Source organism: Mus caroli, unplaced genomic scaffold, assembly GCF_978045245.1.
Source record: "Mus caroli unplaced genomic scaffold, Mus_caroli_1 scaffold_13, whole genome shotgun sequence".
Taxonomy (NCBI): Eukaryota; Metazoa; Chordata; class Mammalia; order Rodentia; family Muridae; genus Mus; species Mus caroli.
The window spans coordinates 71,801,922-71,829,906 of NW_028227268.1; the positions used below are offsets into that span (position 1 = coordinate 71,801,922).

The following is a 27,985-nucleotide window of genomic DNA, read 5'->3' on the forward strand; positions in this document are numbered from 1 at the left end:
AGCTCTTGCCAAGAGCAGACAGGTTTTGGGAAGCACAGGAACTGGACTGAAGACTGAGGTGGAAAATCAAAAACATAAACATTGTGTGGAAATGTCAGTTTCAGGACTAACCTTAAACAGCGCCTTCAGAAATGTTCTCACACCCCAATTGTCCTGAAGGTGGCTTTTGCTGACATGTGAACTGCATGAGACATCTAGATATTCTTTATGTGGAACTCTTAGGACATGCAGCTATATAGTCTTATATAGTCTTCAGTAAGTTCCTAGCCTTGCTGTACTGGGAAAACTGCCTCTAAGACAGCTGGAGGAAAGCCTGGCTTTACTACTTGTTATGCAGAAGAAAGCTCCACATAATTTGTGGTTTGAAATATAGACAGATACAGCTCAAATCTGTGTGTAATATAAAATTAAGATTTTTGTATGTGGCCTGATTAAACTCTGTCATGGACTAATGGGGTATCTTTTCTTGAGGGCCTATGGATATCACCCAAAAGAACAGAAAACTTAAAATTTAATGAAACTTTACCAAGCTAATATTTTGAGTTTTGGGTTTTAAAATCTGCCCACCCAGAATGCTGCCTGTTCAATAATCAATTAACCCCCCCCCCAAAAAAAACAACAAAAAAAACCAAACCCACCTTTGTCATGAAAAGTTCTACATCTAAGGTGTATAAAGAATACTCAATCACAAAGTGGTCAAGATTTCCTTTTACTTGAGGAAAAAAAAAAAATCACTTCAGAGTCAACCCTCATGTACAAAAGACGAGACCAATCACGTTTATCACTGGACACAAAGGGCATTCTAAAAGCCTTTAAAGCGGCAATTAACATCCAAAGGAAAATTCATTGTAACTCTTATATTGCATTCATTATCAACACCATACTTAACAAGGTAGTTATGCTATTGATACAAAACATACAGTATTTACACTTAACTGTACAAAATAATTTAATGTTTACAAAAATATTAGAATGTTTAGTTGACTGACACAGTCTGGAAGTAACTGCTCCTAGAGAAGTACACAGAAGACCCCTGACTCCCACTCATTTCCTTTTTAATAAGTCAAAGAAAGGGTGCTGCAACGCTTCATCCAAGGTGATCCTTCTCGCTGGGTCATACTCCAACATTCTTCGAACCAGGTCAAACAGCTTCTCGTGCTCTTCGTCGTGACACAGCATAAATTCCTAGGGGTGAGGGGATGGCCTTGTTAAGTGAAGACATGACTGAAGATGTTACTTAATCATTTATCTTTTTTTCTTTACCTTTAACGGCTTGCAGCGTCTCCTAACATATCTCCCAGCTGAACTATGCTCGTCCCAATCTAGCTGGTTATGGTGGAAATACTTGCGCTTCCTACAAGAGAAAAAAAAAGTTGAAATTAATAAAAATAACTAAAGTTCTACATCATTACCTTGTCCCCAAGCCCTGGTGGGGACAAGACAGAAACAAATCTTTCACAAAATGCAGACATTTAGTATGAAATTTAAAAAATATCAGCAGCAATATACATGATACTTTACATAGTATCTTCTTTTTTTCATCTACTCTGGTGAACTTTAGTTATCTCAACTATGTTATTCGCAAATAAGAAATGCTCACTTTAAAAGGGATGACTCCTGGTTGTGAATTCTATCTCACCAAATCTGGAATGGGGAAGGAATCTTTAACAGCTTCCCAGATGAGCTAGGAAACACTACAGTACCCCGTTCAAGGGCACAGAGCTGGCTTACAACAACAGGAAATTTAAACAAGACTGACAGACTCCAGTAAGAATGGGCTCTCATATGTATTGGTTTTTACTAACTTAGAGAAACATTTGCATAAAAGTTAACCTGAGTATTAAAATAAAGCCCCCCTCTCCACAAGAGCACAAATTAAAATACTGAATTATTTTCTGAAAATGACATTTAATAGCTACAAGTTATCACTTGTACAGAATTTCTTTTTTCTTCAAACTCTGTAGTCCTTAGAATAAGCATTATGCTATTATAGTCTAAGCAAAGGCCCTGCATGCATCTGAGGCCCACCTTGTCTTCTGGATCATATGTGCTGGGATGGGTCCTAAGATCCGCTCCATCATTGCCAGATGCTCTTTACTATCGTGAGTCTAAAAAACATTCAGGAAAAAGGAATTTAGCATTCTTTACCTTCCTTACATGCACATAAAAAAAAAGAAAATATGGGCTGATATAAAAAGACTAGACTAAGGATAGAGATGGCTCAATGGGTAAAAGGCCTTGCTGCCAAGATCAGCAATCTAATCTGGGACTCCCATGGTGAAAGAACCAATTTCTACAAGTTGTCTTCCACATGTGTGCACCCACCCCCAATAAATAAACATCATTAATAACAACAAAAAGACCAGACTAGCCAGCTACACAATTTACATAATAAATTCCTCAAAGATGAACGACATTGAAAGAGCTGTTTTGTCTGGTGCAAACACTATACAGTCTAAGATAAACTGGGGAGGTCTATATGGTAATCAACATGAGAAGTATCTAACATAAAATAAAACAATTTCTATTTCATGAGCTATTTATTTAACTAGATCACTTACTACATTAATCCCAGGTAATACAGCCAGCCCCACAGTTCCCACCTCAGCTCTGAGCTTTGTTAGAAGTGTGACCATAAGGAGATTAAGACACATAGCTTACAAGTAAGTAAAGCTGACAGCACACCCAAGTCAAGGACTTACTCTTTTTTTTTTCTTTTTAAATTTGTTTCTCCTTTTAGGTCTATTTATTTATTATATATAAGTACACTGTAGCTCTCTTCAGGCACACAAGAAGAGGGCATCAGATCTCATTACAGATGGCTGTGAGCCACCATGTGGTTGATGGGATTTGAACTTTGGGGTTGGGGTTGATTTTTGGAAGAGCAGTCAGTACTCTTAACTGCTGAGCCATATCTCCAGCCCCGACCTTACTCTTAAAACTAGTGCAGCACAGAGCTGGGGCAGGCTAAGCTGGAAAAGCAGCGGCTGTACACACAGGTGAGAAGGTGGCTCTAGAGTAAAGCTGGCCAACTTTTCTCTGAAGGAAGGGCCAGGCCAAAAACCTTTTAGCGTGAACTGCTGGCAAAAGACCCTTTCTCTTTAACAGTCAACAGGGAGTCCATCCACAAGAGCACACCTTTTGCCAATCTCTGTTCTAGAGAGCAGAGTCTGCTTTGTGAGAGACTCCCCTTGTAGTCAAGACCAGCCTTAATTTCACTATATAGTTGAGGCTCACAATCTCGATCTACCTGTTTCAGCCTCCTGAGTGATAGAATTATCAGCATGTGTCACCATGCCTAGCCTGTCCTACATTTTTATGCTTTATTAGTATATGTTTTTAGAAACAAGGTTAACATAGCCAGAGCTATGTAACTAGCCATACTAAACAATATAAATTAAGTTTAATTAAAAAACAAAAACAAAAACAAACTAGGACACATAATATGAACTCTACATGAGTTCTACGTTAAAAGATATCATACACATTTGAAACAAGTTACAACCTCACTAGTAGTAGAAATTCAATCAACTGTGGTTTTAGAAGTATATTTATGTATTAATTTCAATGATTATTCTATGGCAAATATTCAATATGGATGCTAACTACAGCATGTTTAACATAAAATTCATTAAAGACCATCAAATAAAATGTATTAGATGCATACCTGAAAGACTGTGAACCCAAGGTAGTACTCAATAAGAATGCAGCCTATGCTCCAAACATCACAAGGCTGAGACCAACCTAGAGCTGTTCAAAACAAACACAGGCATGTTACAGCCAACAGCTTTAAACTGCTGACCCTTCCCTACATGCAGGTACTCTTCATAGTGTATCTCAGAGACCACATCAGCAACCTCAGGATTTTACAACTTTAGTGCGCGTAGCTCAGGCTGGTCTAGAAAATGGCATTTCTTCAGTCTTTTAAGTGGCAGATTTATAGGCTGGTGCTGGCCCTGATTTAGTCACTTTTGTTCATTCTACAATGCTCATCATTGGAAAACTTATATAGCAAATACATTTCCATCTGTAGCAGTGGAGCTTGGGCTTAGATAAAAGTTTTCTTCTTCAATCACTACACCTCAATATACTTTTCCTCAGGAGGTCAACTGCAGCCCTTCACCCCATTCATTCCTCAGCAAACTACCTCTTTCTTTTCTTTCCTTTTCTTCCTTCCTTCCTTCCTTTTCTTCCTTCCTTTCCTTCCTTCCCTTTCTTTCTTTTCTTCCTTCCTTCCCTTTCTTTCCTCTTTTCTTTCTTTCTTTCTTCCTCTCTCTCTTTCTTGTATGTGTGTGTGTGTATGTATGTATGTATGTATGTATGTATGTATGTGAGTACTCAGTACACTGTCACTATCTTCAGACACACTAGAAGAGGGTGTTGGATCCCATTACAGATGGTTGTGAGCCGTCATGTGGTTGCTGGGAACTGAACTCAGGACCTCTGGAAGAGCAGTCAGTGAGTGCTCTTAACCGCTGAGCCATCTCTCCAGAGTGAACTACTACTGATACTCTGGAACCTCATCTCACTTTTCTCACCCTTTCCCACCATTACCTGATGTCTAAAGCAACTGTGGCATTCAACTTCATCAACTACATCTTCCTTTCTAATCTGCCTTCATCCTAGGGAACTTCACCCACACAAATAGTATTCTATTCCCCCAGTCTCCAGATTCCTTTTCCAGTGACTCCAACTTCAATCAATAATAGCACCCGATCTGTCTTGTTTCCAAGCCACCAATCCTACCAGTGACTTCTAAGTTTTGAGGTATAACACATGTTCCCTGAGTTCAAAAATTCTACCTTTCACTTCCAGCCTTCTCCCACCATGGCTAACACAGAGACTCTCTTGCTTAAAAGTTCCTTTCTTCCTGCTCCGTGTCTATTTCATGTCTAGGTTAGCCAACCAAGCCCTTGGCCATGTGTACCAGAGCCTTACCTTGGCAGTGGAGCGAAAACAGATGGCAACATAACCTCCCCATCATGAGACTGTGATACTCTCACCGAGCACACCCACCATGTTATAATCAGCTAAGAATCACATATCACCAGCACTCAGAATATCTTTCACAAACATGGTCATACAGGAGAAACACGCAAAACTCTTCTCTGTATCCTCCTAACATCATTTTAGTTAACCATGACCTTCAACAATTAAAAGGATAAGAAGTCTGCTGACTACTAACCCAAAATCACCTCTGGAGCCCTGTAGTGCCTTGTGGACACCAAAGTACTATGATGTTCGTCGTCGTATGTTGCACTTCCAAAATCAACAACTTTGATATCTGTGTTTTTCAATGTGCGCTCATCTCGTTTCTAGAGACACAATTGAATAAAGATGAAACTCAATAAAGACATAAAACATTCAATAGCACTACTCAAAAGGCTTGCAAATGAACCCTCCCTTCTCCACCCTCCTTCCCCCCAACTGGGATACACATATCCTATTCATATTCCATTTGTGGATGAACATCAGAATATACACAAGCTCAGAAGCAAAATTCCTCATTCAAGGATCCCCAAGCTAAATTAATTTTATTTTATTTTATTTTATTTTATTTTTTTTGGTTTTCGAGACAGGGTTTCTCTGTGTAGCCCTGGCTGTCCTGGAACTCACTTTGTAGACCAGGCTGGCCTCGAACTCAGAAATCCGCCTGCCTCTGCCTCCCGAGTGCTGGGATTAAAGGCGTGCGCCACCACGCCCGGCAAGCTAAATTAATTTTAAAGACAAAATTAAAACAAGTCTTTAACTTACCATTTTAGAATTGTATTTGACGACATAGTCAGACTTCACAAATAAAATATTTTCAGGTTTTAGGTCCGTGTGTGTTAATTTATTATGATGTAAAACTACAATGGAAACAGAAAACCATCATTAGTCCCACTTATTAATTGGTGCCAGGCGAGTGAAAAGGGATGAGAAGTGGAAATGACGGTTAAAGGGATGTCAGCTTTACCTGTAACCTGCAAGTGGTCATGTGCTGAAAATAAAGACAATAAAATAGGGACAATAAAATATACTGTGTGTTCATGAATACTTACAATTTATAGATTGGCAGATCTGATAAGCCATTTGCCTGATGTGATCAATTTGAAATGGCAGAAAACTATTTTCTTTAATAAAATCATAGGTACTAAGTCCCAGCAGCTCAAACACAATACAAACATGACCATGATGATCAAACCATTCTAGCATCTGGACGCATCGGCTAAAAGAGATGAAAATAATAATTGAGTGCACAGAAGTGAGCAGCTCACAGTTGACAGCTTGTGGTTCAATGTGTACTTACAAGACACTGTTGGGGTCAGTGCTGTTCAAGTGCTCCAATACTTGGATTTCAGAACGAGCTGCCTCCCGGTAACGGCCTACATTTTTTACAATTTTCACTGCTACATGTAAGCCATCCCTTGAAAACAAAAGATGATGATGATGCTAGAAATACAAGTGGTGGATGAAACTGCATACCCCATGAAAAGCATTCTTTTTTGGTTTTGAGACAAGATTTCACTATATGTGGCTCAGGCTCTGCTTAAACTCATTATGTAGCCCAGACTGACACTGAAGTTGTGAAAGTCCTACCTCAGCCTCCTAAAATACAATACAATAGTAATCAAGTTTCCCAGATAATTGCTCTAAGTCTTTCAGAGCCCATAATATTAGGTTCCAGATCATCTTTCCAAAACAAAGCAACCATCCATGAAATATTTAGAAATTTTAACATTTGTTTCTAAAAATTTATCTAGATTTTATACAAAACATTTAAAAGTGGAACACATACACTTGAGTTTGAATGCGTGCATGCTAAGAATCAAGAGTATGCTGCTGTTCAAAGCATTTGTTCATATACTAGGTTGGACCTACTCTGTGCTACAGACAAGGACAGGAGCTAGGACTAAACAATTGAACTTACTCCTCTATGCCTCAGTTCAATGACAAAGACAGATGAGGACATTAAGACAGTCTCACAAAAGAGATGAAGCTCCAAATATTCACTCAATAAAGTAGCAATTTACATAACAATACAGAATGGGTCCTGAAAGATTGGTGTGAGCCTGTCAAGCTGTGAAAGGAATCAAACAGCTGGGTAAAGACACCACCTACAAGTTATGAAGCTCTCCCAATTGTTTGTTTACAAGCTCGCTTTATCCAAGTATGGAGAAATAGCTACATCGAGGACAGCAGGGTTTGGGTTGGGACATTTCCAAGGATACTCCTAAAAAGTATAAACTCAGTATTTTGAGAAAAATCATGGAAAATGGTATAAAAGTAAATTTAGGGCTAAAATGTTTTTGTGGCTAAGGATTGAAACAGCACCTTGCACATGCTAGGCAGGTGGTGTAGCACTAAGCTCAACAATAAAACATTTCCAAATATGGGGGTAAAACCATATTTCCAAGTGTGAATTCAAACATTTTGTGGATAACAGATCAAGGAGCTATGATATTAAAAATCACCAAATACATTTAAAGACAAACTTTATGTCCAAAACTACTGATATACAGTAAGCTAACAAATGATATCCTTTCCAACTATTTCTGATGAAAACAACTAGATGTCATTTCAGAAATGTGTAGTTTCAATTCAGTTTTTAAGTTCACTTACAAAAAGTGTAAAACCACAGAGCAGAGGTTCTGATGAGACATGGTGCAATGAGGTAGGTTGTATTACCAGAGAATACAGACTTTATTCTGTAGGTCTTATAGAATCTGTAGTTCAGGAAAGGCACTAGCATGTAAATTTAGATGTATTTTATTGATGCTGCAATCCAAAAGCAGCTGAATGCTACAGAACCTGCTTGAGCATTACTTTAATTACAAAATAACCTCTACCTGAGAGAAACTGCCACCATTTACAACAAAATTAATACTCATAGCACATACATTAAATTGAGTTTCAGAAATTCTGTTGAATACGTCTCAAGAAAACTTGTAGCAAGCACTTAAAATACATTGTAAAATAGAGCAGAATGTTCAAAACAGAAAAAGCAAACTTACATGCCGTGATCAATGCACTCTACAACTTTGCCAAAGGCTCCTTCACCTAAAGTGTCCACGATTTCATCTAAAGTAAGGGAGAGAAAGAGAGGTCTAAGTACCTAAGCACACTTACCCAGTTGTTCAAACAATGAATGCTTAAGTGTGGCATATTTCCAAATGATCTTTAGCAAAGCATAACTAAGGTTTCATCGCTCAAGTTATTGTATTTCAGCTGCTACAAAGCAATTAGATAGAGCTATCTGTCTTGCTCTAATCTCAAACTCCACTGATTATTTTGGAATTTTAAGAATAGAAATATTTAAATTCTACAGAAAAGAAGAAATACAAAAGAACAAACAAACCCACAAAAAACAAAACAAAAAAGCAATGAGAGTCTTTAGCCCCCCGCTGACAAACTATTCTTTAAAAGATTATTCTGTCTGCAAAGTTTAAAAAGTGTTGAAAAATATTCTATACATCTTGCTCTTAGAACGTCTCCACTTTGACAGATCAGGTGACCCTCCTCATCATCCTCTATACTCCTGGATCTTTTCCTTCGGTGGCTCTTCTGGAACGGCAAGTGGGCAGCACCAAGATCGTCCAGCCAATCAATATATCAGAGTGAATTCAGGGCAGAATACGCAATTCATTCAGCGGGGAGATATTCAGGCATTCAGATAAGCACCAGGCCACGAACAGTTGGCAGGAGCAATTTCAAATTCAGTCCCCAGAAATTCACAGGGCACAGTTTATGTTACAGAAGAAAAACATGGCAAGGAACAGATTTTCAGATAAGATACTTAAAGTGGCAATAGAAAAAAACAACACAATTGTCTCTTTAAAATACTGATTTAATTGAAGTCTGAAGTTTAAAGAATGCATTGTCATGATTTACTAATTTCTGCTATAACCATATGCTGTGAGTTGAGTTGTCTAGTTAGTCAGGGAAATGTCAAGATTAGTTGAAATTGTTCTCTTTTAGCAACATTTAAAAGTGGCATCATCATAGTAAGAAGGGGAAGTACAGACTAATTTCAGTCGTCCATCTAGTAACTGCTAGTTCTATAGAAAAAAAACTTGGGGGAGGGACATGGTAACTCAAAATTTACAAATAAAAGATGTCTAGCTTTCTCAGTACATTTTCCCCTCAGCACCCAGGTTCACAACTTCAGGAAATTAACGCAGACAATGATGTGCTGTCCGAGGAGCTAGACCACACAGGAGTCAGCAATGGCTCAACACCCCAGCAAGGCGACTTGCCTGAGTTATTTCCGACTACCAGTAAGGCAGTTTCTTGCAAAATAAAAAAATCTTTACATTCAAAGAAGAAAAAAAATGGGTGCCTCATTTTTAATATACTATACAACCACAAAATAAGATGTTCTTATTATTAAAACCAACGAACTCATGCATGATCTGTTTTGCAGAATGAGTGTGTGGGCAAAATGAAGACTAACTAACACACAGGTGGTCAATTATGAGAATGTATACACTTCCTTTAAGGACTCCAGTAACATGAATTACAGCATATCCAAATTGCATTAAGAAACTTAGAAACTTATCACTCTTTCAGAGCTTTACAATCAATCCATTCCAAATAAAAACAAGCCACTCATACCGAATGCGACTGATGACTTGCACAGGGTCTATTACGCTTTCTCTTAGGGCTGCTTCTCCTGCTTCTGACTGAGGATTTACTGCAATGGATCCGGTAAGTGCTTTCAACGTCTCTATGGTAATGTCTTGGAACATATCCTTCGCAGTAGTCATTTCTGTATTCATCAATGTATCTCCGGTCCCGATAATCTCTCTCATTCAAGCATCTTGCTTCTAAATAGTGACTGCGAACACATTAAAGGATTTCAAATTATTCTCTTCATTCTGGAATAATGTGGTTCAAACAAAACTTTCAAGAATTCTTGGTTTAAACAGCTATCTCAATAAAAGGAAAAATTCAAATCAATGAGATGAAATTTATATGTATCTAGGAAAGCTTAAGAAATAATTTTTAACCAAATAGGTCCATATTAAATTGCTATAGCCAGGCATGCCTTTAATCCCAGCACTTGGAAGGTAAGGGCAGTAGGATCAAGAATTCAAGGCCATCCTGAAGTACACTACAAGTTTGGAGCCAGCCTGGGTCACATGAAACCATCTCAAAACAAAAAAACAAAAAACAAAACACCCACACATTAGAAAATTGCTGTCAACCATTTCATACCAAGGAACAAAGCTTCAATTACAATATGCTTATGATTGAATGTTCCTTTACCATCTAAAAAGTCAAGACCAAACTTGCAAACCTATTCTGAAATGCACTGATGGATCATACAACACAGGCGTCTGAAACTGGCTTCCTTTTCCTCTCTCAGAGCCACACATTTAGAGAAGGGAAAAGAAGATTCCTTTCCTTAAATTAAGAGCATTGTAAATATCCCTGACCACGACTTCCTGCAGAACGTGTATCACAGATATGAGAAGCTTTAAATGTCCTTCAGCCCTTCCATTTACTAAAACTCAATTAAGATCCCTAAATGACACAGCATTGTTGCAGAGCTTATTAGTGGCAGAAACTAAGATATTTTCAAACTGCTACTACTGCCCTATGTCACCTATTCTATCTCCTCTTTTCTATGTCTAAGCTTTTTGTTATTCTTGTTTAAGAAACAGAGACCAGAACTTCTGAGGCTTGCCTAGTGTGCCAAACACATGGGAACAGACCTTCCACACAAGAAAGGGTCCAGGACTGTGGGCATCCCTCCCATTCTACCTGCCTAATTTCCTGTGACTCTTGCTTAAAAAACATCCAAGAAACAGCAAACAGCATTTTCTAGTGCCCCAGTACATCTACAGACTCCTTTGAGAACCTGATGGAAGTTGTAGAGCCCTTTTCCCCCGAGAAACATACAAATGCATAAACAAAACTTGGCAAGAACTTCATGACGGTCATGGACCTCAGGAAGTCAATGGATCCCAGGTGAGTGTCCTGATCTGATGGAAAGAAAAGGACGGATTCATTCGGCCCAGTTTCCCATCCCCCCTCTACCTGGGATGAGTGTCCTCTTCAACAGAGTGCGAAGCTTCAAGAGGGATGCACATGGAGCACTGGGGGAGAGAGGGGACACCTGCCCAGTCAGACAAATCATCTAAATAATCCTGACAAGCAATGGAGTGACAGATGTTGCTGCAGCTGCCCCCGCCAACCCCTTTACACTCCCCAGAATATGCTGTCATTTTCTTTCCCAGGTTCTCGTTTAAGCAGAAATAGAAACATCCCTAGGACTACAACCCAACAAGACTGGCATCTATTTTAGGCTGGGCCTTCTTATTGCCTAGCATCATTCTCAAGTTCTCCTTAACTTCTGGAGAAACAGTGAGGCTATTAGGATTAAACTCTAGGCCTGAGACAGTTGGTCTGAAGCAGAGATCTAGATGAAAAACAAGAAGCTAGTCATAATTCTACAGGCATCCTATTTAATTTTATAAGGTATCCCACACCCACCAAATCCAAAGTCTATCATAAAAAAAACTAGACTAATAATAATCTTTAACTGGAATACAACATGAAACTGGCCCTGCTGACAATCCAAAACAATCTACCAAAAAAAAAAAAAAAAAAAAAGGTGGGGTGGTGATACTATTGTGAGCAAAGCTAGTATGAGAAGGACCTTTCCAATTATCCAATTATGACAACCAAAGACTAAAGTTTAGAGATTAAAGACTACAGAACTATACAAGCTGTGGACATGGTAGACAGAATAAACAGATCTGACTTTTTAAAAATATCCACTAAATGCCCAGCAACTGTTAAGTGAATTGGCTTTTTTTATTTCCGTCCTGTGGAAGACAAAATAAAATCATGTAAGACAAAGTCTCTGACAACAAAGAAACAATTTAAGATTTCACACACACACACAAGAAAAGAAAAAAAAGAAAATCAAAATAGACAAATGCGAAAAATGTTGAAAAGGTGCAAATGAACTCGGGGAAGGCAAAAAATTCAATTTGCTTAAGATTATTAAGGAAGAGGTCACGACAAAGATGGAAGCAGATAAGCATCTTAAAGGAAAGCCAGGATTTGGACAAAGTGGAAAGCAGAAGAAATTCCAGAGCAGCATAGTGCCATGTTACACTTATACAGACAGCACCGCCAGCCAGAGGCTTCAAATGCATGTATCTACTCTGCAGACAGCAAGTAGATGATTGCATCAAGAACCTATTGTCACCCAGGAGTAGATGTCACTAGAAGCCCTGTGCAACTACACTAAAGGTGTTTTTAAAGGATGGACTATTTGCACTAATACTGAATATAGAGTTTACAAATGAAGACCCAGGTCATACTGAGTTCTAAATCTAACTCTGCATACCTCCTAGGTGGTTTCTAATCATATAAAGTTTACCAAAGGTTTAAAACTTGGTACTGTGTTACAGGGAGATATTTAAGGATTTGGCATATATATATGGCATTTATATATATATAAAATTTACATCTACATTGGTCTTCCTGGTATTTGAGGCAGAATAGATTAAACCTGCTGAAAGGGAGACCAAATCAAAGGCTACTGCCAAAAGACAAATCAGGAGAAAATGTTTTATAATACATATGACAAAGGGTTACAATAATACATAATAAAAACATCTTATAAATCAGAAAGAAATATACTTTAGTAGAAAACAACTGACATAAAAATTCTTCAGAAAATCTTAACAAATTCACTATAAATTTAGAAATTCAGGTTAAGAAAACCATTTAAAACAGACAAAACTAGAGACAGCACCAAGGAGCATGTTATAAGCTTTCTAGAACAAGAAATGAGAATATGCAGCAAGAACCTTGTAAAACTTCATACCCTTTAACTTGAAAATGCCTCTTCTTAGAATCTACTCTCAGGAAATAGCCACAGGCAAAGATTTGTACACAAAGACCCCTTAGGAACAGACAGAAATAATCCAGTCAAGCCGCGCAACACTTTCCACACTGCTGCTGCCTCAACTGCCAAGCCATTTATTAAAATATTCATAAAACTTTTGGCTTTCTAAAAGATATTTACAATTAACAAATAGTCTGGATTATGATGAATAATAATCACCAAATTTGTTTGATGTCAATGTCAAAGACGGTAGTCCTGGCTTAGTGATTAATTGGACTGACTGGTTTTTATAATTATTATGAATACAAAATCACTCAAGTCAACTTTTTCACATATATAATATATACTCTAGCACTATGTATAATTAGTTGTAAGAAGGTAAGCCCTAAAGAGTATCCTATACTCATTAATAATGGGGTACAATTTGTACAGTGTTCATTAATAAGGTCTGGTTACTGAATCTTGCCATAACCTTATCCAGCACCCCTTACATAACTGTTTGATAAAACATGATTAGTTTACAAGAACTACAAACAAGCTCTTTGGCAGACAACTCTGTTTAGCATGGAGAAGGAAAAAAAATTACATACTGTTTTTTAAAGTAACCCCAGCTGGCTAATTTAGAAAGCAATCTGGTAAACAGCCCCAATGGAACATCTGTACAAACAAGGAGAAAACATAGAACCAACAAAACAAATGAGAAAGGGAAATTAATGGAAGGCAGAGTGAAAGAAACTACTCACCTAGCCTTTCTTTATATTTAGAACTTTAAGATTCTTTCAATTCTATATAAACATATTACCTCCAAATTTTATATCATAATTATAATAAGACATACTATCACAAATTTTTACTGAGGCTCTATCCTAAATTACCAGAGAATGCCTGTAGAAACAATTCTCAAAATATAAAGCGCGTTTCTAAAACTCTCAGACATATTGGTGTTCTATTAATATAATCTGTAGATGTAACATGAATGGCTAATCCTCAAAGCACTTTAATGGTCTCAGATAGCATTTCAGGTAGCTTTTCTCATCTGGATCAACCACTTTCTATGACATCTCAATTGGGAAACACTTCTTGCACACCCAAATATATATGCCATCTTCCTATGGACAGCTAAAACTACTCATTGAGTATCATTATTATTCAACTTTGTATATGTTCTTGAATATAATCTTTTGACTTCCTTCCCCCTTTTTGATGGAAGGGTTTCTAAGGATTTTGGGACCTCACATATATTGGGTAACAAGTGTTCTAGCACTGAGCTACATCCTCAGAGCCCTTAGTTTTAGTCACTTGCTGAGCTACTGTCTCCTATCAATCCCAGACAGACTTAGAACAAACTATTAAATTCATAGCTTTAGTCTAGGCAGTATAGGAACTAGCCTATGATATTCTCTTAACTTTTGTATTTTTTGCAGGAGTAAATATGTCTGAATTCCAAATCTGATAAAAGCTATATAAGCAAATGACAACTTGCTGAAACTTAAAATGCAAGTCATTTACCAATCCGAGTCTTTAAACTGATGATGTGGTTTACAGTGCCTGTTCTCCTGAGTGCTGCTGTGAGACCTTCTCTTGCGTTTGTGACTTCCACTGTAGCTTTCATGGCCCCAGCTTTCTCTGCTATCCCAATCAGGACAGTGAGTTCGTTTGGAATGCCGCATCTGTTAATGAGAAGAGGGGGGAGTGAGGGTGAGTGGGAAGCTAAAGATGGTCATATAACTATGTATTACCATTGCTTAAATAGGAATACCTCACACACAGGGTCACGTAGGCTCTTAGCATTTCCCAAAGCTTAGAACACAATACCACTCCTATGTGAGGTGATGCTGAATGGAACTGACCCTAGTACTAAATGACTGACAGCATGGAGACTTTGATATGTTTTCTTTCACTACATAGTACAAGGACAAATTCTCAACTTAGTGCTTGCCTTCAGAAACACTCATTTTTTGTTTTTTGAGACAAGGATTTTCAGTTAGACCTGACTGTCTTGGAACCAACTCTGTAAACAAGGCTGGCCTCAAACTCAGAAACCTGCCTGCCTCTACCACCCAAGTGCTGGTATTAATGGCATTTGTCAATGTACCCGGCTATTCTTTACATTTTTCTAAAGGGTCAATTAAAATTGCTCAAGGGCTGGACAGATTACTCAGTAATGTGCTTGCTATGCAAGCAATGAGGACCTGAGTTCAGATCACTCACACCCACATAAAAAGGCAGGCATCATAGCACAGACCTCTAACTCCAGACCTGGGGCTAGGGCGGGGCATATGGATCCCTAAAACTCACTGGCCAGCCCAGTCTAGCTTAATTGGCAAGCTCCAGGTTCAATGAAAGTCCTTGCCTGAAAAATGTGGAGACCCATGGAGATATCCCATTTTGACCTCTGGCATGCACATGGGACAGAATGTATATATACACTCCTAACACAAAATATTTTTTGTTTCCTTCTATTTATGCTGATTTTTAAAATTAGGTCACTTATAATGTTAGTAATTCTACCAACTGAGCTACATTCTTGGTCTCTCAATTTGGTTAAAAATCAAGACTGAAATGAATGCACACAGATTTTTTTTTTTTTCCTTTGAGACAGGAAGTTTCTTGGTATAGGTCTGGCACTAGCTCTGTAAACTAGGTTGGCCTCAAACTCAAAGATTCACCTTCCTCTGCTTCTAGAGTGATGGAAATCAAAGGTGTGCACCACCATCTCCTGGCCAGATCTGAATATAAGAATAACACCTACAACTATAGTTAGCGATAGTCTATCCCAACAGTATCATAAACATCCTTCAGCCTGGCAAAGTTTAATACAAATAATCATAAGTGAGAGAAGCAAACAAGTAACTGATTTAAAGGTAAAGAGCCTTTCATTAATGAGATCCCCCCCCCCCCAAACTCTGTAGAGTTCCTTTCTCTAAATGCCAGAATTAGTCCGATCCTTAAACTGAGACATGGCCAGTGACATCAGATAATGGTAACAATTCCCAGACTTCCACAGACAAAGTTTGGAGCTGTGATGAAAGGATGGACCATCTAGAGACTGCCATATCCAGGGATCCATCCCATAATCAGCTTCCAAACGCTGACACCATTGCATATACTAGCAAGATTTTGCTGATAGGACCCAGATATAGCTGTCTCTTGTGAGACTATGCCGGGGCCTAGCAAACACAAAAGTGGATGCTCACAGTCAGCTATTGGATGGATCACAGGGCTCCCAATGGAGAAGCTAGAGAAAGTACCCAAGGAGTTAAAGGGATATGCAACCCTATAGGGGGAACAACATGATGAACTAACCAGTACCCCGGAGCTCTTGTCTCTAGCTGCATATGTATCGAAAGATGGCCTAGTCGGCCATCACTGGAAAGAGGCCCATTGAACTTGCAAACTTTATATGCCCCAGTACAGGGGAACGCCAGGGCCAAAAGAATGGGAATGGGTGGGTAGGGAAGGAGGGGGAGTATGGGGGACTTTTGGGATAGCATTGGAAATGTAATTGAGGAAAATACGTAATAAAAAATATTAAAAATTAAAAAAAAAAAACAATTCCCAGACTTCATCTCCAACCTCCTGTGGATCTCTCCCAGGCTCAGTATCTAACATTTATCCTTTTACAGGTCTGTGACTGTTGCACGCCAGTGTTAATTCTCTCCTTTCATCATGTGGGTCTCAGAGATCAAAGGTGTGCAGCATTACCCATTTAACCACTTTGTTCCCCTAAGTCAATTTTTTAAAAAGATTAAATTTATTTTTAATGGGAATGGGGTAGGGTGGGGCAGGGTGGGGATGATCTACACGAGTGCAGTTGCCCCTGGATACCACAAGAGGGCATAGGATGCCCTAAAGCCTTAAGGTCCTTTACAAGAGCAGTGTCTCCAGTTCCATAGCTAAATCTTTAATTTTGAACTCTGCTAAGCAGAGTTTAATGGTTTGGGAGGGAAAAAAGAAAAAAGAACCTGAATAAGGCCCAAATGGAACAAAACCAATTTAGTTGACCACCTTCAGCTTGCCTAAATGGCTGAAAAATAAGCCAACAAATCTATTAAACCCCAGGCTTGCAAAGAAAGCAGTTTCAGTTCTCTTCCAAAGTGTTCCTCAGAAAGGGTGTGCATCACAACATCAGGGTGTGATACTATTATTATTTCCTGATTACTGAGGACGTAATGAGGGGAGAGGAGGTTTCTAATTGCTAGGCGAGACTCTACCACCAACCTATATACCCCCTGTTCAAATATTCAGTAAGCCATATTCGTTCTTCTAATTCTGTGCCTGCCAGGCATCTTCCTGATAATGTGGCTTCTCTTGCTCAGTCAAAAATGAGAAAGCATGGATTAAACCCCCCCCCACACACACACACACAAATCCTAAATTCTAGATAGGTACCTTGGTAAAAAAAAAAAAAAGTTAGTAAGCCAAGCATTCCTTTTGATATAGTCATTTTAATATGGCAAAGTAAAACAGACAACACTGCAAACTTGCTTGAGACAAAAGCCCAAACTCAAGCTTTCTTTAGAGAAACACTCATCTTCCTATTTCCACTGGAGTTCTGCTGACACATTCTTCTATTATCAAAACTGTATTTAAGGTTTTAGTTTGATTAAGGCTTTTTTTTTTTCTCTTTGGTGGGGGTGGGGGGAGGGAATTGAATTCTGAATCCCAAGCCACGGGGCTACAGGCTAAGCACTCTCAAAACACAGCAGCCCAGTGTACAGCTTCCAATGACTCATCATTGTGACTGGCCATTAGGGTTTCACAAGTCTTGGGTGCTTGCTTCAAGTTATCCCCTCCCCCTCCACTTCACACTGCTACAGCCAGTTCACCTCTGACAGGTCAAATCTCAACTTCTCAAGTGACTAATATGCAAACCCACCTATTAGTGGGTCCTAGTCCCAATAGGCCCCGACGAACATTCCCCATCCCTCCTCTGATCTCTGGCGGAGTTCGGAAATACTTTGTTTTTAGGCAGGTGTGGGGACACATGCCACCCTAGAGGCAGAGGCAGGTGGGAGTTCTGAGAGACTTCAAGGACAGCCTGGTCTGCACAGTGAGACCTTGTTTCAAACAACCAACAAAGAAATATTTACTTAGGAGGCAAAGTAAAAGATTTCTGAGCTCATGAGATTAAAGTTCCTTCATGAGAACACAGGAATGAAAAGCTACCTCAAAATATTACACTATCTCTAATACTTAAAATCATGCTACAATCCTCTGTATCCTTTCAATAAAAGATACAATGGAACCTATATGTATACGCTCATACTAGAAATAGTATTCTCCACCACGTTTTAAAAGTTTCGGTCTCCCATTTATGTGGGGGAACAAGAGGCCCTCGGGTGCGTGTTCAAAGTTAGGCCAAATATCTGCAGCTTTAACATTAGACCAGGTGACAATCGGTTCACTGGTTTAAAGGGTTGGCTACTTGAGCAACAGAGCTGTCACAATGTAAATGCGATGTTCGCTCTCTAATCCCATCACTCAACTCTCTAATCCCATCACTCAGGAGGCAGAGGCAGGAGAATCTCCGGAGTTCGAGTCCAGCCTGGCCTACATAATTCCTGGGCAATCGGAGCGACCCAGGTCTAGGGGGGCGGGGGGGCGTTTGGGGTGGGGTGACCGCCTGACATGAAGGACGAACCTTCCTTCCCAAGTGTGATCCTCGAAGCTGGAAGTGAACTCCAGCCGCCTGGCTCGCCGCAGCGCCTGCCCTACCTCCCCCGGGCAGCTGGCCAGGGCCCTTAGAGCTGAACAATTAGGGCGAATAGCGGACTTTGGAAAAGGCTCCGGTTATGCAAACGGCCGAGGCCGCCGACAGGGATGAGTAGGGGGTCGGGGTGACTTTGACTCCGGACGGCACTAGCACCGGGGATGCGTCCCGCCAAGGGTCTCCCCGCTGGTTCCTGCGACGGACGGCCGAGGCCTTGACAAGAGGTGAGCGAGGCCCAAGCTGCCGGGCCGCACCGTCGGGCGAACCCGGGGCCTGCGGGCCTTGACTCGAGCGGCGAAACCGCGGCAGCTCGGGTGTTGTCGCCGCCGGCCGAGGGGCACCCCGCCAGCCCCGCGGACGCATCCTCCGGGTGCTGACGCCCAAAGCCCACTCTCTCCTCAGACACCTAGCTCCGCGAGACACTGCCCACCTCACCTCCGCAAAAGCAAGCGGCCTTTTGGCCGAGAAATGTCGCCAAACCGCCGTCGTTCCTCTCCAGCCGCTGCGACAGACACCAACAAGATGGCGTCCGCGCCGTCACCCTACAACCTCCTCAGGTGGCTCCAGCGCCACCTACGCCGAGCCAGCGCGCATGCGTCACGGAGCCTCGTGCCCGCCCACAGATCGTGCGAGGGGGCGAGAGGTCTGTGACGTCAGGGACGGCGGGGCTTGATCAGCCACACTGCGGCTGCGCAGCGCTGGAAGCGCGGGTAGGACGAGGTTCTGTCCGCTTGTCAGGCTGAGGTTCTTTCTGTTCTTAGGTGAACCTGGAAGACCGCCTTAAGTCTGCGGCGCGCGTCGGGCTCTCGAAGAAGAGTTTTGCTGGGCGTGGCCACGCTGGGTAGGGCCAACCTCTGACCTTTTCCCATCAGCTTAAAGTGGGAAGCTCATCGCACTCCACCTGCCAGTCGCCCCTCAACCTCAGCTCCAGGTAGAGCCACCAGAGCGCAGAGTCCCCGAATGCTCCCAGCTAGGGCAGCTCAGTGACCAGGATATGGCTGTCACCTGGCGCTTCCGCTCTAAACTGGATTTGGAGAAGTTTACCTGAATATGCCTCTAAAAACAAGCGTAGCAGGTGCTTACCCTTCTCTTTCTCTTTGCCTTCCTCTCTCTCTTCCTCCTCGCCTTCTCAGCCAGCAAATCGAAAGGAATGGGAAGGTTTGTCCTAAGACTTCTGACAGTATTCTTCCGGCTACAGCCATGGCAGCCTCATGATTTTCTATTACAGTTACTCAACAAACGGGCATTTGTGGTCAGAAGACTTTTTGGTTTTTTTTCGAGACAGAGTTTCTCTGTGTAGCCCTGGCTGTCCTGGAACTCATTCAGTAGACCAGGCTGTCCTTGAACTCAGAAACCCACCTGCCTCTTGCCTCCCAAGTGCTGGGATTAAAGGAGTGCGCTACCACTGTCTGGCGACATAACAAATTCTTAATTTCAGAGAACTGGGCTTTTGTGGTGCAGACCTGTAATCCCAGCACTTAGGATTTAGAAACAGGAGGATCAGGAATTCTAGGTCATCCTGGGCCATATAGCAAGTTCAAGGCCAATCTGAGCTACATGAGATCTAAACTCAAAAAACAAAACTGCTGAGAATCCAACACCATAATTACTGTCTAACCCAGGAGGGTTGAACAACTTCTGGTCGTCCTATCTCTTATCTCCTTCCTCCAAGAGCTTGGAGCATAAATATGAGCTGTCATAACCAGATTAATGAAATACTCTATGCCGATCACTTTATAGACAGTCTTAGTAATCTAGACAACTCTAAGAGGTGATTCTTAGCTCCTTGCTTTAATGACAAATTCAACTCCTGAAAATACCATTCAAACCTTGCTAGCTTACGGTTTCATTGTCATACTTACTGCCTCCATTCATGCAACAAAGTAAACAACAACTTACATTTTTCTTAGTCAGTTAGAGAAAAGTGTTCGGAGTCCATCTTTTGGCAAGACCAAAAGGGTCTGTCTTGAAAAGGCTCTTTTCAAGGTGATTTGTCTCTGAAGCTCCCATTATGAAACAATGAATCCCTTCACATTTAGCAAAGTTGATTAAAGGCCACACCATGAATGAGTCACAATGGATCTCTCAGGCATCCCATACTGCCCAAGATGGACAATATCCCAGTTTCCCCCAGGGTTCCTAACACTTCTGAGGAGAAAGTCAAACAGCACAGGAGTAACAAAGATTCAGTCAAACAATGTTGAAAGTATCCCAATTCCCAGTGCACTCTGCAGGGCATATGGAGTGGGTAGGAAGCAACTGAATTCATACTATTCAGGGAATACAGGAAGTGCCCTGCACTGCTCCTTTAATTACTTATAAGGGTCTCTCTTCTCTCCTTCCCCACTACTCTTTCTTCTTTTTTCCCCTCTCCTTTTTGATCGTCTTTGTATACACAGGGACAATCTGGAACTTATTATTTAGTCTAAGCTTGCCTGGAACTTGTAGAAATCCCCCTGTTACAGCTTCCGAATTGCTGGCATCACTGGTGTGAGCTATTAGGTCTGACCCATCAATGAACGGGTCTCAGATCCAGGGTCAGATCACAGATGCATGTACCCTCTGGAAATACTAGCCACAGGCACTTGGTCAGCCTTCAGGATTCGTCAGGATATTGGTTCTGGAAACTGCAAGAGAGAAACCATTTACCAAAACTTTGACTAGGTCATGCCCAAAAGTTTATAGAGAAGGTTGAATTCCTTCTAATAGTGGATCCTTAGATAACCCCCCACCCCCACCCATTAGAATGGAACTGCCATCACACATTACTAGTCACTATGTTTCTACATTAATTTAACTAAAATCTAAATTTAAAAATGTAATTGAATCTATCTAGAGACTGTGGAGTGGATGGTCAGTGAATCCATGCTATGGCACACATTTGGAGGTCAGAGAAAGACATACTGAAGTCAGTTCTCTCCATCTCCAATGTGGGTCCTGAGGATCAAACTAAGATTGATAGTGTTGGTAGAAAAGGTCCTTACTCACTGAGCCATCTTCTGGGTCCCTCAATAAAAGGTCCCTTGAATAAAATTGGTGGCACCGACTAAGTTTCACTAAATAAATAAATCCCAGACACCAAGATCAGTAGCATAGAGCTGTGACGCCAGCATGTTGAGAGGTGGAAGGCAGAGGATCATGAGAAGGTCATTCTAAGCTACACAGTAAGTTCTAAGGCAGCCAGGACTACAAGTGACCCCATCTCACAAAACAACACATTGGCTTCCCAATTCTACTTACTGCATTTTCTCAGTATTTAAAATGTATTGTCTTTCTCTCCGTTGGTAAAATGCTTGCCTAGCATGCATGACCCCTCGGGTGTTGTTTTAAAAAAAAAAATCTAGCCCTTTAACTCACCAAATGAAGACTCAGGAGCCAGATGCCCTTGTGAAAGCCTGCTAGCTCAGAGAGGCAGAGAATCCATTCATTTGGCCTTCCTATTCCACCGATGTCCCAGAAGGAAAAAAACTGCCAATGTCTCAGGAGAAGGCCCTTTCTCCTTCTCTACACCATGCCAAATGCCCTTCAACTCAAAGACCCTCCTTTCTGTTTACTTCTGTTCACTCCATTCAGCTGATTACTTGCTCTGCCTCTTGACCCATGGTTGACTTTATTTAGCTCTTGGATTAATGGTGTGTGCTAGGGCTGAGCCACACCCCAACTACTTGTTTATTGTAAATAGAATGCTCTAGGATCAAAGGCTGAGTCACACCACCATTAGAAACAGTTCACAATCTTAGGGTTCATAACATGATAAAATGCAGCAGTATGGACCATGATATTGGTACTGAACAAATAAGAAATGGGGAGACAAGGAGAGTCTGCAGAGTGGGAAAATCCTTCCAGCCTTGCATAGAAGGAACCAGTAGAAGGCTCTATCACTTTCTAGGAGCCAGCATACCCCTTGACAGAGAGGATTTGAAAGGTGAGTATAGGAGAGAAAAAACAGGGAGTCCACCATCTTTCCATCTGTACTAAAGATCCTGGGCAGTGCCTCTGCATAAGAGCAAGACAAAGGTTTACTCCTTAGTCTTTTTCATTGGCTTCAAGAAGTCTAGTTCAGATCCTACAGGCTTAACAGCAGGTGGAAACAACTTCTTTAGCTCTTCCTCAGGCCCACCTGATAGAGCCTCTGGGTAACAGCTCTGGACTTCCTGGGCCTCTCCCTACCTGGGAGATCTACTTCCTGTTTAACTACATCCCACTCTGCATGAAGGCCCTAATTTCTCAGCCACCCCATGACTAATGGAAAGACCTGGGAAGAACAGAGGAATGAATTGAGAGCATTTTTACATCACACACATCTGAGCACTCCTCATGGACCCTTCCTGCACCTGACCAGCCAGACCTGGCCTTACTCACCTTGGAAGGATTACTAAGCCTCTCTAGGAAGCCCTGGGATTCTGACTAGCCAGAGAGTATGTGTCTCTGAAGGAAGAAGAGCAGAGAAAAGAAAAGACAGGATTTTGTGGTTGTCTAAGAGAACGGTCCTGAAGTGGGGATGACATCCAGCCTCCCTCCCTCTGAGTCTTTCACAGCCTCTGAACCTATAGATGTGAGACTAGACAGAGATCCCAGACTACCGAGTACAGTTCTGACATCACCACAGCTGTTTAGATCTCAATCTCCAACTTAACCTGCTGTTGTTTAATAAAATAAATAAACAAATAAAGCATTAAAACTATTAAAACTGTTTTCACTCAGTAGGACATGAATTAGGGAACTAACTCTTGACTTCATCTGTAAAACAAGAACTACTTCAATTCTGATCTACAGATGCTTCCTATTCAGATTGACTAAAGATCTCAGTTGTTCAGCTTAAACCAAGGAATAGCTCAGATCAGTGTTCCCTGTGCTGATGATTAAAAAGATGCCAAATGACGATGTAGCTCAACTGGTAGAGGGATTGCCAACATAGCTGAGAACCTGGGTCATGAAAGAAAGAAGGGAAAAAGGGTGGGCAGGGACTGCTGGACAAAGTAATAATTTTTTAAATTAAAAATAGATTCTCTTATACAATAAATCCTGAACATGGTTTACTCCCTCCCTCCACTCTACTCAGTTCCCTCCCACTCCCACAGACTCTCCCCTCAATAGAGTCTCCTTGGTTCTTTAGAAAAGGACAGACTTCAATGAGCCTTGTTACTAACCATGTAAACCAGGCAGACAAACAAAACTAAAGACAAGGTTGGACAAGGCAACCCAAGAGGAGGAAAGGAGTCCCAAGAGCAGGCAAATGAGTAAAAGACACATCAGCTCCCAGAGTTAGGAGTAATGCAAAAACATCAAGCTAAGAGCCACAAATATATACAGAGGACCTGATGCAGAACCATGTAGGCTCACACTTTCTGCTTTAGAAACATGGGCTCATATGTGCTCTGCTTAGTTGGTTCAGTGGTCCTGTTCTCAAAGTGAAAAGACAGGGTAGTTTAAAGGAACATAAAAAGACACAAAGAAGAAAAAGATGGATAAATAGCTGGGCCAGGAGATTCATTTTGAAACTTTAGGACTCAGGGACCTCACCAGTACGACTTGTTCACAGTTGGACTACAACGCAGGCCACACAATTGCTTAGTATCATAAAGTAAGAGCGTGGGTCTCCAAAGGAATGCAAAGAACAGAGAAGAGAAGAAAAGATGCCTCTATCCTTTGAGGAGTTAACACTCGGTCTTCCTAATTGACTTTCTCCTGTCTCAGGGCTTAAAATCCATATTAAAGTTGCTTAGAGAGTGCCAACCTTGCTGCTCCATATGACCAGTGGCTTTTTTCCTCCGCAGGATCACATATGAGTGCGTGACTCCTGGCTGTAACCCCAGCAACTGGGAGATCAAAACAGGAAGGGCAGAAGTTGGTGGTCATCTCTGTCTACAGAGTGGGTTACAGGATAGCCTGGGTTATGTAAGATATTTCCCAACAAACTCAAACCAAGAAAACCTAACAAGGAACAGAATGAGGGATTGTTTTTTTCTACCCTTGAAAATTAAAGACATGGACCTCTGTTCAGCTCATGCTGTCCCTCAGTTTCCTTTGTGTTAAAGTGAACACAGTGACAAGACATTCCCATCATACCTGCTAGGAGGAGCAACTGAGTGCTTTTGAAGAGCAGGGAAGGGTTCAGGATACAGGCATTCAGGCCGTCAATAGAACTGAGATGAAATGAAAGACAGCAGGGCTCAGTGCCAGGCCCAGAGTTAGCAGATCCAGGGTGGCCTCTCTCACAGGAGGACCCACTGCTCCACCACACCTGCCTTCCCCACAGGCTGTACTTTCCTGGGATTCCCAGACTCCACGTTTTGATCTTTATGCTTCTTAGTGAAGATGTTGCCAGACACCACTTCCGCAATTATTATGGCTTAGCTACAATCTTAGAGATGATTCTTAGTTACAAAATAATGGACTAAAGACATTTTGTATGTTTCAGGTTTTCAAAGTTTAGATGAAACTAAAATACTTAGCAAATGTGTCAAATTATCAAATTGACCAGGTTGATGGCAAATACTTTTAAGCCCAGAACTTGGGACAAGAAACCAGAGGCCTGTAGATTAGTATGATGTCCTGGACACCTTGGTCTAAATAGTGAGTTTCAGGACAGCCAGGGCAATGTAACGAGACCCTAACACAAAAAGAAATTTTAATTACTTGACCTTGTTTTCATTAATGCATTTTATATTTTCAACTGATACTGGGCCTTGCTATGTACCTAAGAGTTCCAGAAATATGGGTCAGCCTCCTGAGATGTGATTAATGGGTCCTAGTTAACCTTTGCTGATCTACCCTACACATCCAGGTAGGCTGGGTCTGATTCAGTCACATCCTAGAGCTTTATAAACAACTGGGTCTGCACCTGGCTGTCAGACTTGAGGAAGTCCAGGGAAGTGAACACCGCTCTACCTCCACACTCCAGACCCTGTGTCACTCACCAGAGCACAGCGAGCCCCAGTTCTAAGACTCTGTGGAACACACTGAAGGCTGTGGGAAGAACGTGCAGGTTAATTGGAAAGAGAGATTCAATGCTTGTGCTTTCTGGGGGATTGCTGGGAAATTTGTCTTTCAATTCATCTCAGAAACTTTATAGTTCAAAGTGTATGTCTGGCATGACATCACTTGATGCTCATAGTAAGCCTCATGGAAAGTGTTGGGACTGTGTTCATTGTCCACCTTGGCAAAACATGGTTAACTACCTTGAACATGAATGAGCACATGTCCCCAATTTGAAAAGGTACTGAAGTTGCCCCTCTCCTTGTTTTTGGCCTCTATGGTTTTCCCTTTGTTAAGGCAGCATCTCAAAGATCCAAGGCTAGCCCACATCCCACTCTATAGCCAAAATGACCCTGAACATCTTATCCTGCCTCCATCTCTTGGGAAAGAGCTGGCATAGCCACGTGCCAAGCGCCCTTGTTATGCTTTTTCTGTTTATTTGTCATATGGTTCATCTGATAAGTAGCAAAGCTGGACTTTCTAGGGGATGCTAGTATGGATTCCTAGCACTAGGAAAACAAAGTAATTGAGAAGAGAGTGAAATGGAGGCAGTGGCTGAGGTCTTCTCAAAGGAGAGGGGCTTTGGTCTTTAACTTGCAATCCGACAGGGTGCAACTCCAATATCCAAAGATGTTTCCCCTGGTTACACTTCACCACCAAGGTTTCCCCTTAGGTGAGACTGAACCGGCATCTGTAGGTGAGGAAGGAAGAGTCTGTTGTCTTTGCAATGCTGCAAGAGGCTGTTCCCAGAATCTGTTCACAGCCGAGAGTCAGATTCTTGTTGAATGAAAACGGTTTTAATATTTTCATTATTCATTCTGAACAGACAGAAGCAAACCAAGGTGAAAGCTTGAGAAACACTGAAGGATCCAATGTGGGATGGAGTGGGAAGCGGGCAGGACAAAGGCCCTCAGGTATTCAGAGGCAACTCTGAGAAAAACAAAATCTTCTATCATATTTGTTTTTTCTGAGACATACAGGCTTATAAGAGACCCCAGATGTAAACAGCTGTATGGATAGACTTGAACTCAGTTGTCTCAGGTTTCTGTACTTTTTACAACAAACCCAAAGTCTCCGTAGCTGTGAGCACTCCCCTGGAGGGAGGAGGCTTGAGTCTAGGCAGGGATAATGTCCCCAAGTAGCACTTGTCCTGTGACAACCCCTTTTACTCTGTAATATATTTTCTACAACTAAAGATGCCAAAGCTTACTTGCAAGTAAGGGTCCTGCATGCTATTAAGAGCAAAGTAGATGATAATTCTACTCTTGCTAGCACGTGATTAATCCCCTGGTTACCAAATGAGGCCACTTTCAATTTGTCAGAGTGCGGGACAGGTCCCTACAAAAAGTTCAGATGTGCATGTACAAGGCGTCAAAGGCACTCAGCACAGCCCTCCATCCTTTGCAGGTTCTACCGGAAGCTCATGGACTGACTCTGAGATCAGGGTCTTCCTGCTGGAGTGGGAAGTAGTTGAACAGGAAATGGGCCACCCAGGCAGGAAGATCCACAAGAAGACCAGGGCTCTTTGCAGGCGCCTTTACCAGCAGGGCCTGAAGAAGAGCTGGGAAAGCTGTTTCGACCTACTGCTGAGCCTGCGAGATCTGCACAGGACTCTCTGCAATGAAAGACCAGGGATTGAACCCTTGTTTTCTCCTTATGCCGAGGCCCTGTACAGGATCCTGGGCTCCAGTCCCCAGGGAAGCCATGTTCCAGGTTAGTCTATTTTGTATTCATTGCCCTTTCCAATGCTATAGAGAGCAGTATCAGCTGACCTCTCCTTCATGAGGTGGAGCAGAGCACACAGTGTGGGAATCCCCATTCCCACAGGCCTACATTGCACATAGCAAAAGTAAATGTCTGTCCTCTATGTTTGTCTGCATTCTTCTGTCACCCCAAGGGGATGGGAACTGGGCATGTTTAGGGTGAAGCCTGACACACAGAACAGACCATCACTTAGCATGATTCAGGGAGAGTAAGGTCGCCCTGCTTATGAAGATTATCTTTCTTCTTCCTCTCAGGTCCTCTTGATGATGGGGCTGGTAACCCTCCACTTCCCGTGTACCCTCAAACTCCCAGGAACCAGCCTTGGGATTATGGTGTTGCTGTTCCTTCTGCACAGCTTCAAGGGAACGCACTACCAATGATGTCACAGGAGGATTCCCTGTTTCCAAGAGGGGAGCACTGGAACCCCAACCATTCAATGTCAGCTCCAAACTTACTTCCTGACTTTGCCCCAGGAGACCCTAGCTTCCAGCAACCATGGCCCACCGCGGAATAACACCCCGATACTCAGTGAAGACAGGTGGCCTTTCTTTGTTTATTTTCTGTAAAACCTGGGACTGTGAAACCTTGTGGGTGTGGGCATCTTTCTCTACCCCATAAGGGAAAAAAATGTGGAGTTAAATAAAGGTCCTTATAGTGACTCTCTCCTGCCTCATTTTTGTGAC

The 27,985-nt window shown here is 41.6% G+C and overlaps 2 protein-coding genes across 13 annotated transcripts; one reads left to right on the forward strand and one right to left on the reverse strand.

The window, feature by feature from the left end:
* Positions 1 to 690: 690 nt before the first annotated feature.
* Positions 691 to 20,507, reverse strand: Clk4 (CDC like kinase 4). Of its 10 annotated transcripts, none has more exons than XM_021175989.3 (15): positions 18,996 to 19,146; positions 14,357 to 14,517; positions 13,438 to 13,504; positions 12,827 to 12,904; positions 9,595 to 9,817; positions 8,454 to 8,544; positions 7,995 to 8,061; positions 6,290 to 6,406; positions 6,042 to 6,208; positions 5,755 to 5,849; positions 5,186 to 5,315; positions 3,668 to 3,750; positions 2,029 to 2,108; positions 1,264 to 1,354; positions 691 to 1,185 (listed from the first exon to the last, which is right to left on the reverse strand). In XM_021175989.3, exons 2-15 carry the CDS (start codon positions 14,457 to 14,459, stop codon positions 1,045 to 1,047), a joined length of 1,533 nt encoding a protein of 510 aa, XP_021031648.1. In that variant the 5' UTR covers positions 14,460 to 14,517; positions 18,996 to 19,146; the 3' UTR covers positions 691 to 1,044. The 10 variants fall into 10 exon arrangements, with proteins under 10 accessions (XP_021031648.1, XP_085686169.1, XP_021031650.1 ...); XM_085830043.1 differs by lacking the exon at positions 18,996 to 19,146 and adding an exon at positions 11,023 to 11,081 and having other exon boundaries at positions 14,357 to 14,472; XM_021175991.2 differs by lacking the exon at positions 12,827 to 12,904.
* On the forward strand, positions 19,229 to 27,963 carry LOC110304597 (uncharacterized protein MSANTD5-like). 3 transcript variants are annotated; one of them, XM_021175998.3, is made up of 3 exons: positions 19,229 to 19,635; positions 26,946 to 27,251; positions 27,557 to 27,963. In XM_021175998.3, exons 1-3 carry the CDS (start codon positions 19,611 to 19,613, stop codon positions 27,814 to 27,816), a joined length of 591 nt encoding a protein of 196 aa, XP_021031657.1. In that variant the 5' UTR covers positions 19,229 to 19,610; the 3' UTR covers positions 27,817 to 27,963. The 3 variants fall into 3 exon arrangements, with proteins under 3 accessions (XP_021031657.1, XP_021031658.1, XP_021031660.1); XM_021175999.3 differs by having other exon boundaries at positions 19,229 to 19,491; XM_021176001.3 differs by having other exon boundaries at positions 19,229 to 19,401.
* The last annotated feature ends 22 nt before the right edge of the window (positions 27,964 to 27,985 follow it).

Coding starts and splice junctions, on each gene's coding strand:
- Clk4 (XM_021175989.3), bottom strand. CDS start 14,459: ATGAAAGCTACAGTGGAAGTCACAAACGCAAGAGAAGGTCTCACAGCA. Junction 2,109..3,667: donor TTGGGTTCACAGTCTTTCAG/GTATGCATCTAA, acceptor AATGTTTTTTAG/ACTCACGATAGTAAAGAGCA. Junction 1,355..2,028: donor CATATGATCCAGAAGACAAG/GTGGGCCTCAGA, acceptor TTTCTCTTGTAG/GAAGCGCAAGTATTTCCACC.
- LOC110304597 (XM_021175998.3), top strand. CDS start 19,611: ATGCCTCTAAAAACAAGCGTAGCAG. Junction 19,636..26,945: donor TCTAAAAACAAGCGTAGCAG/GTGCTTACCCTT, acceptor CATCCTTTGCAG/GTTCTACCGGAAGCTCATGG. Junction 27,252..27,556: donor CCAGGGAAGCCATGTTCCAG/GTTAGTCTATTT, acceptor TCTTCCTCTCAG/GTCCTCTTGATGATGGGGCT.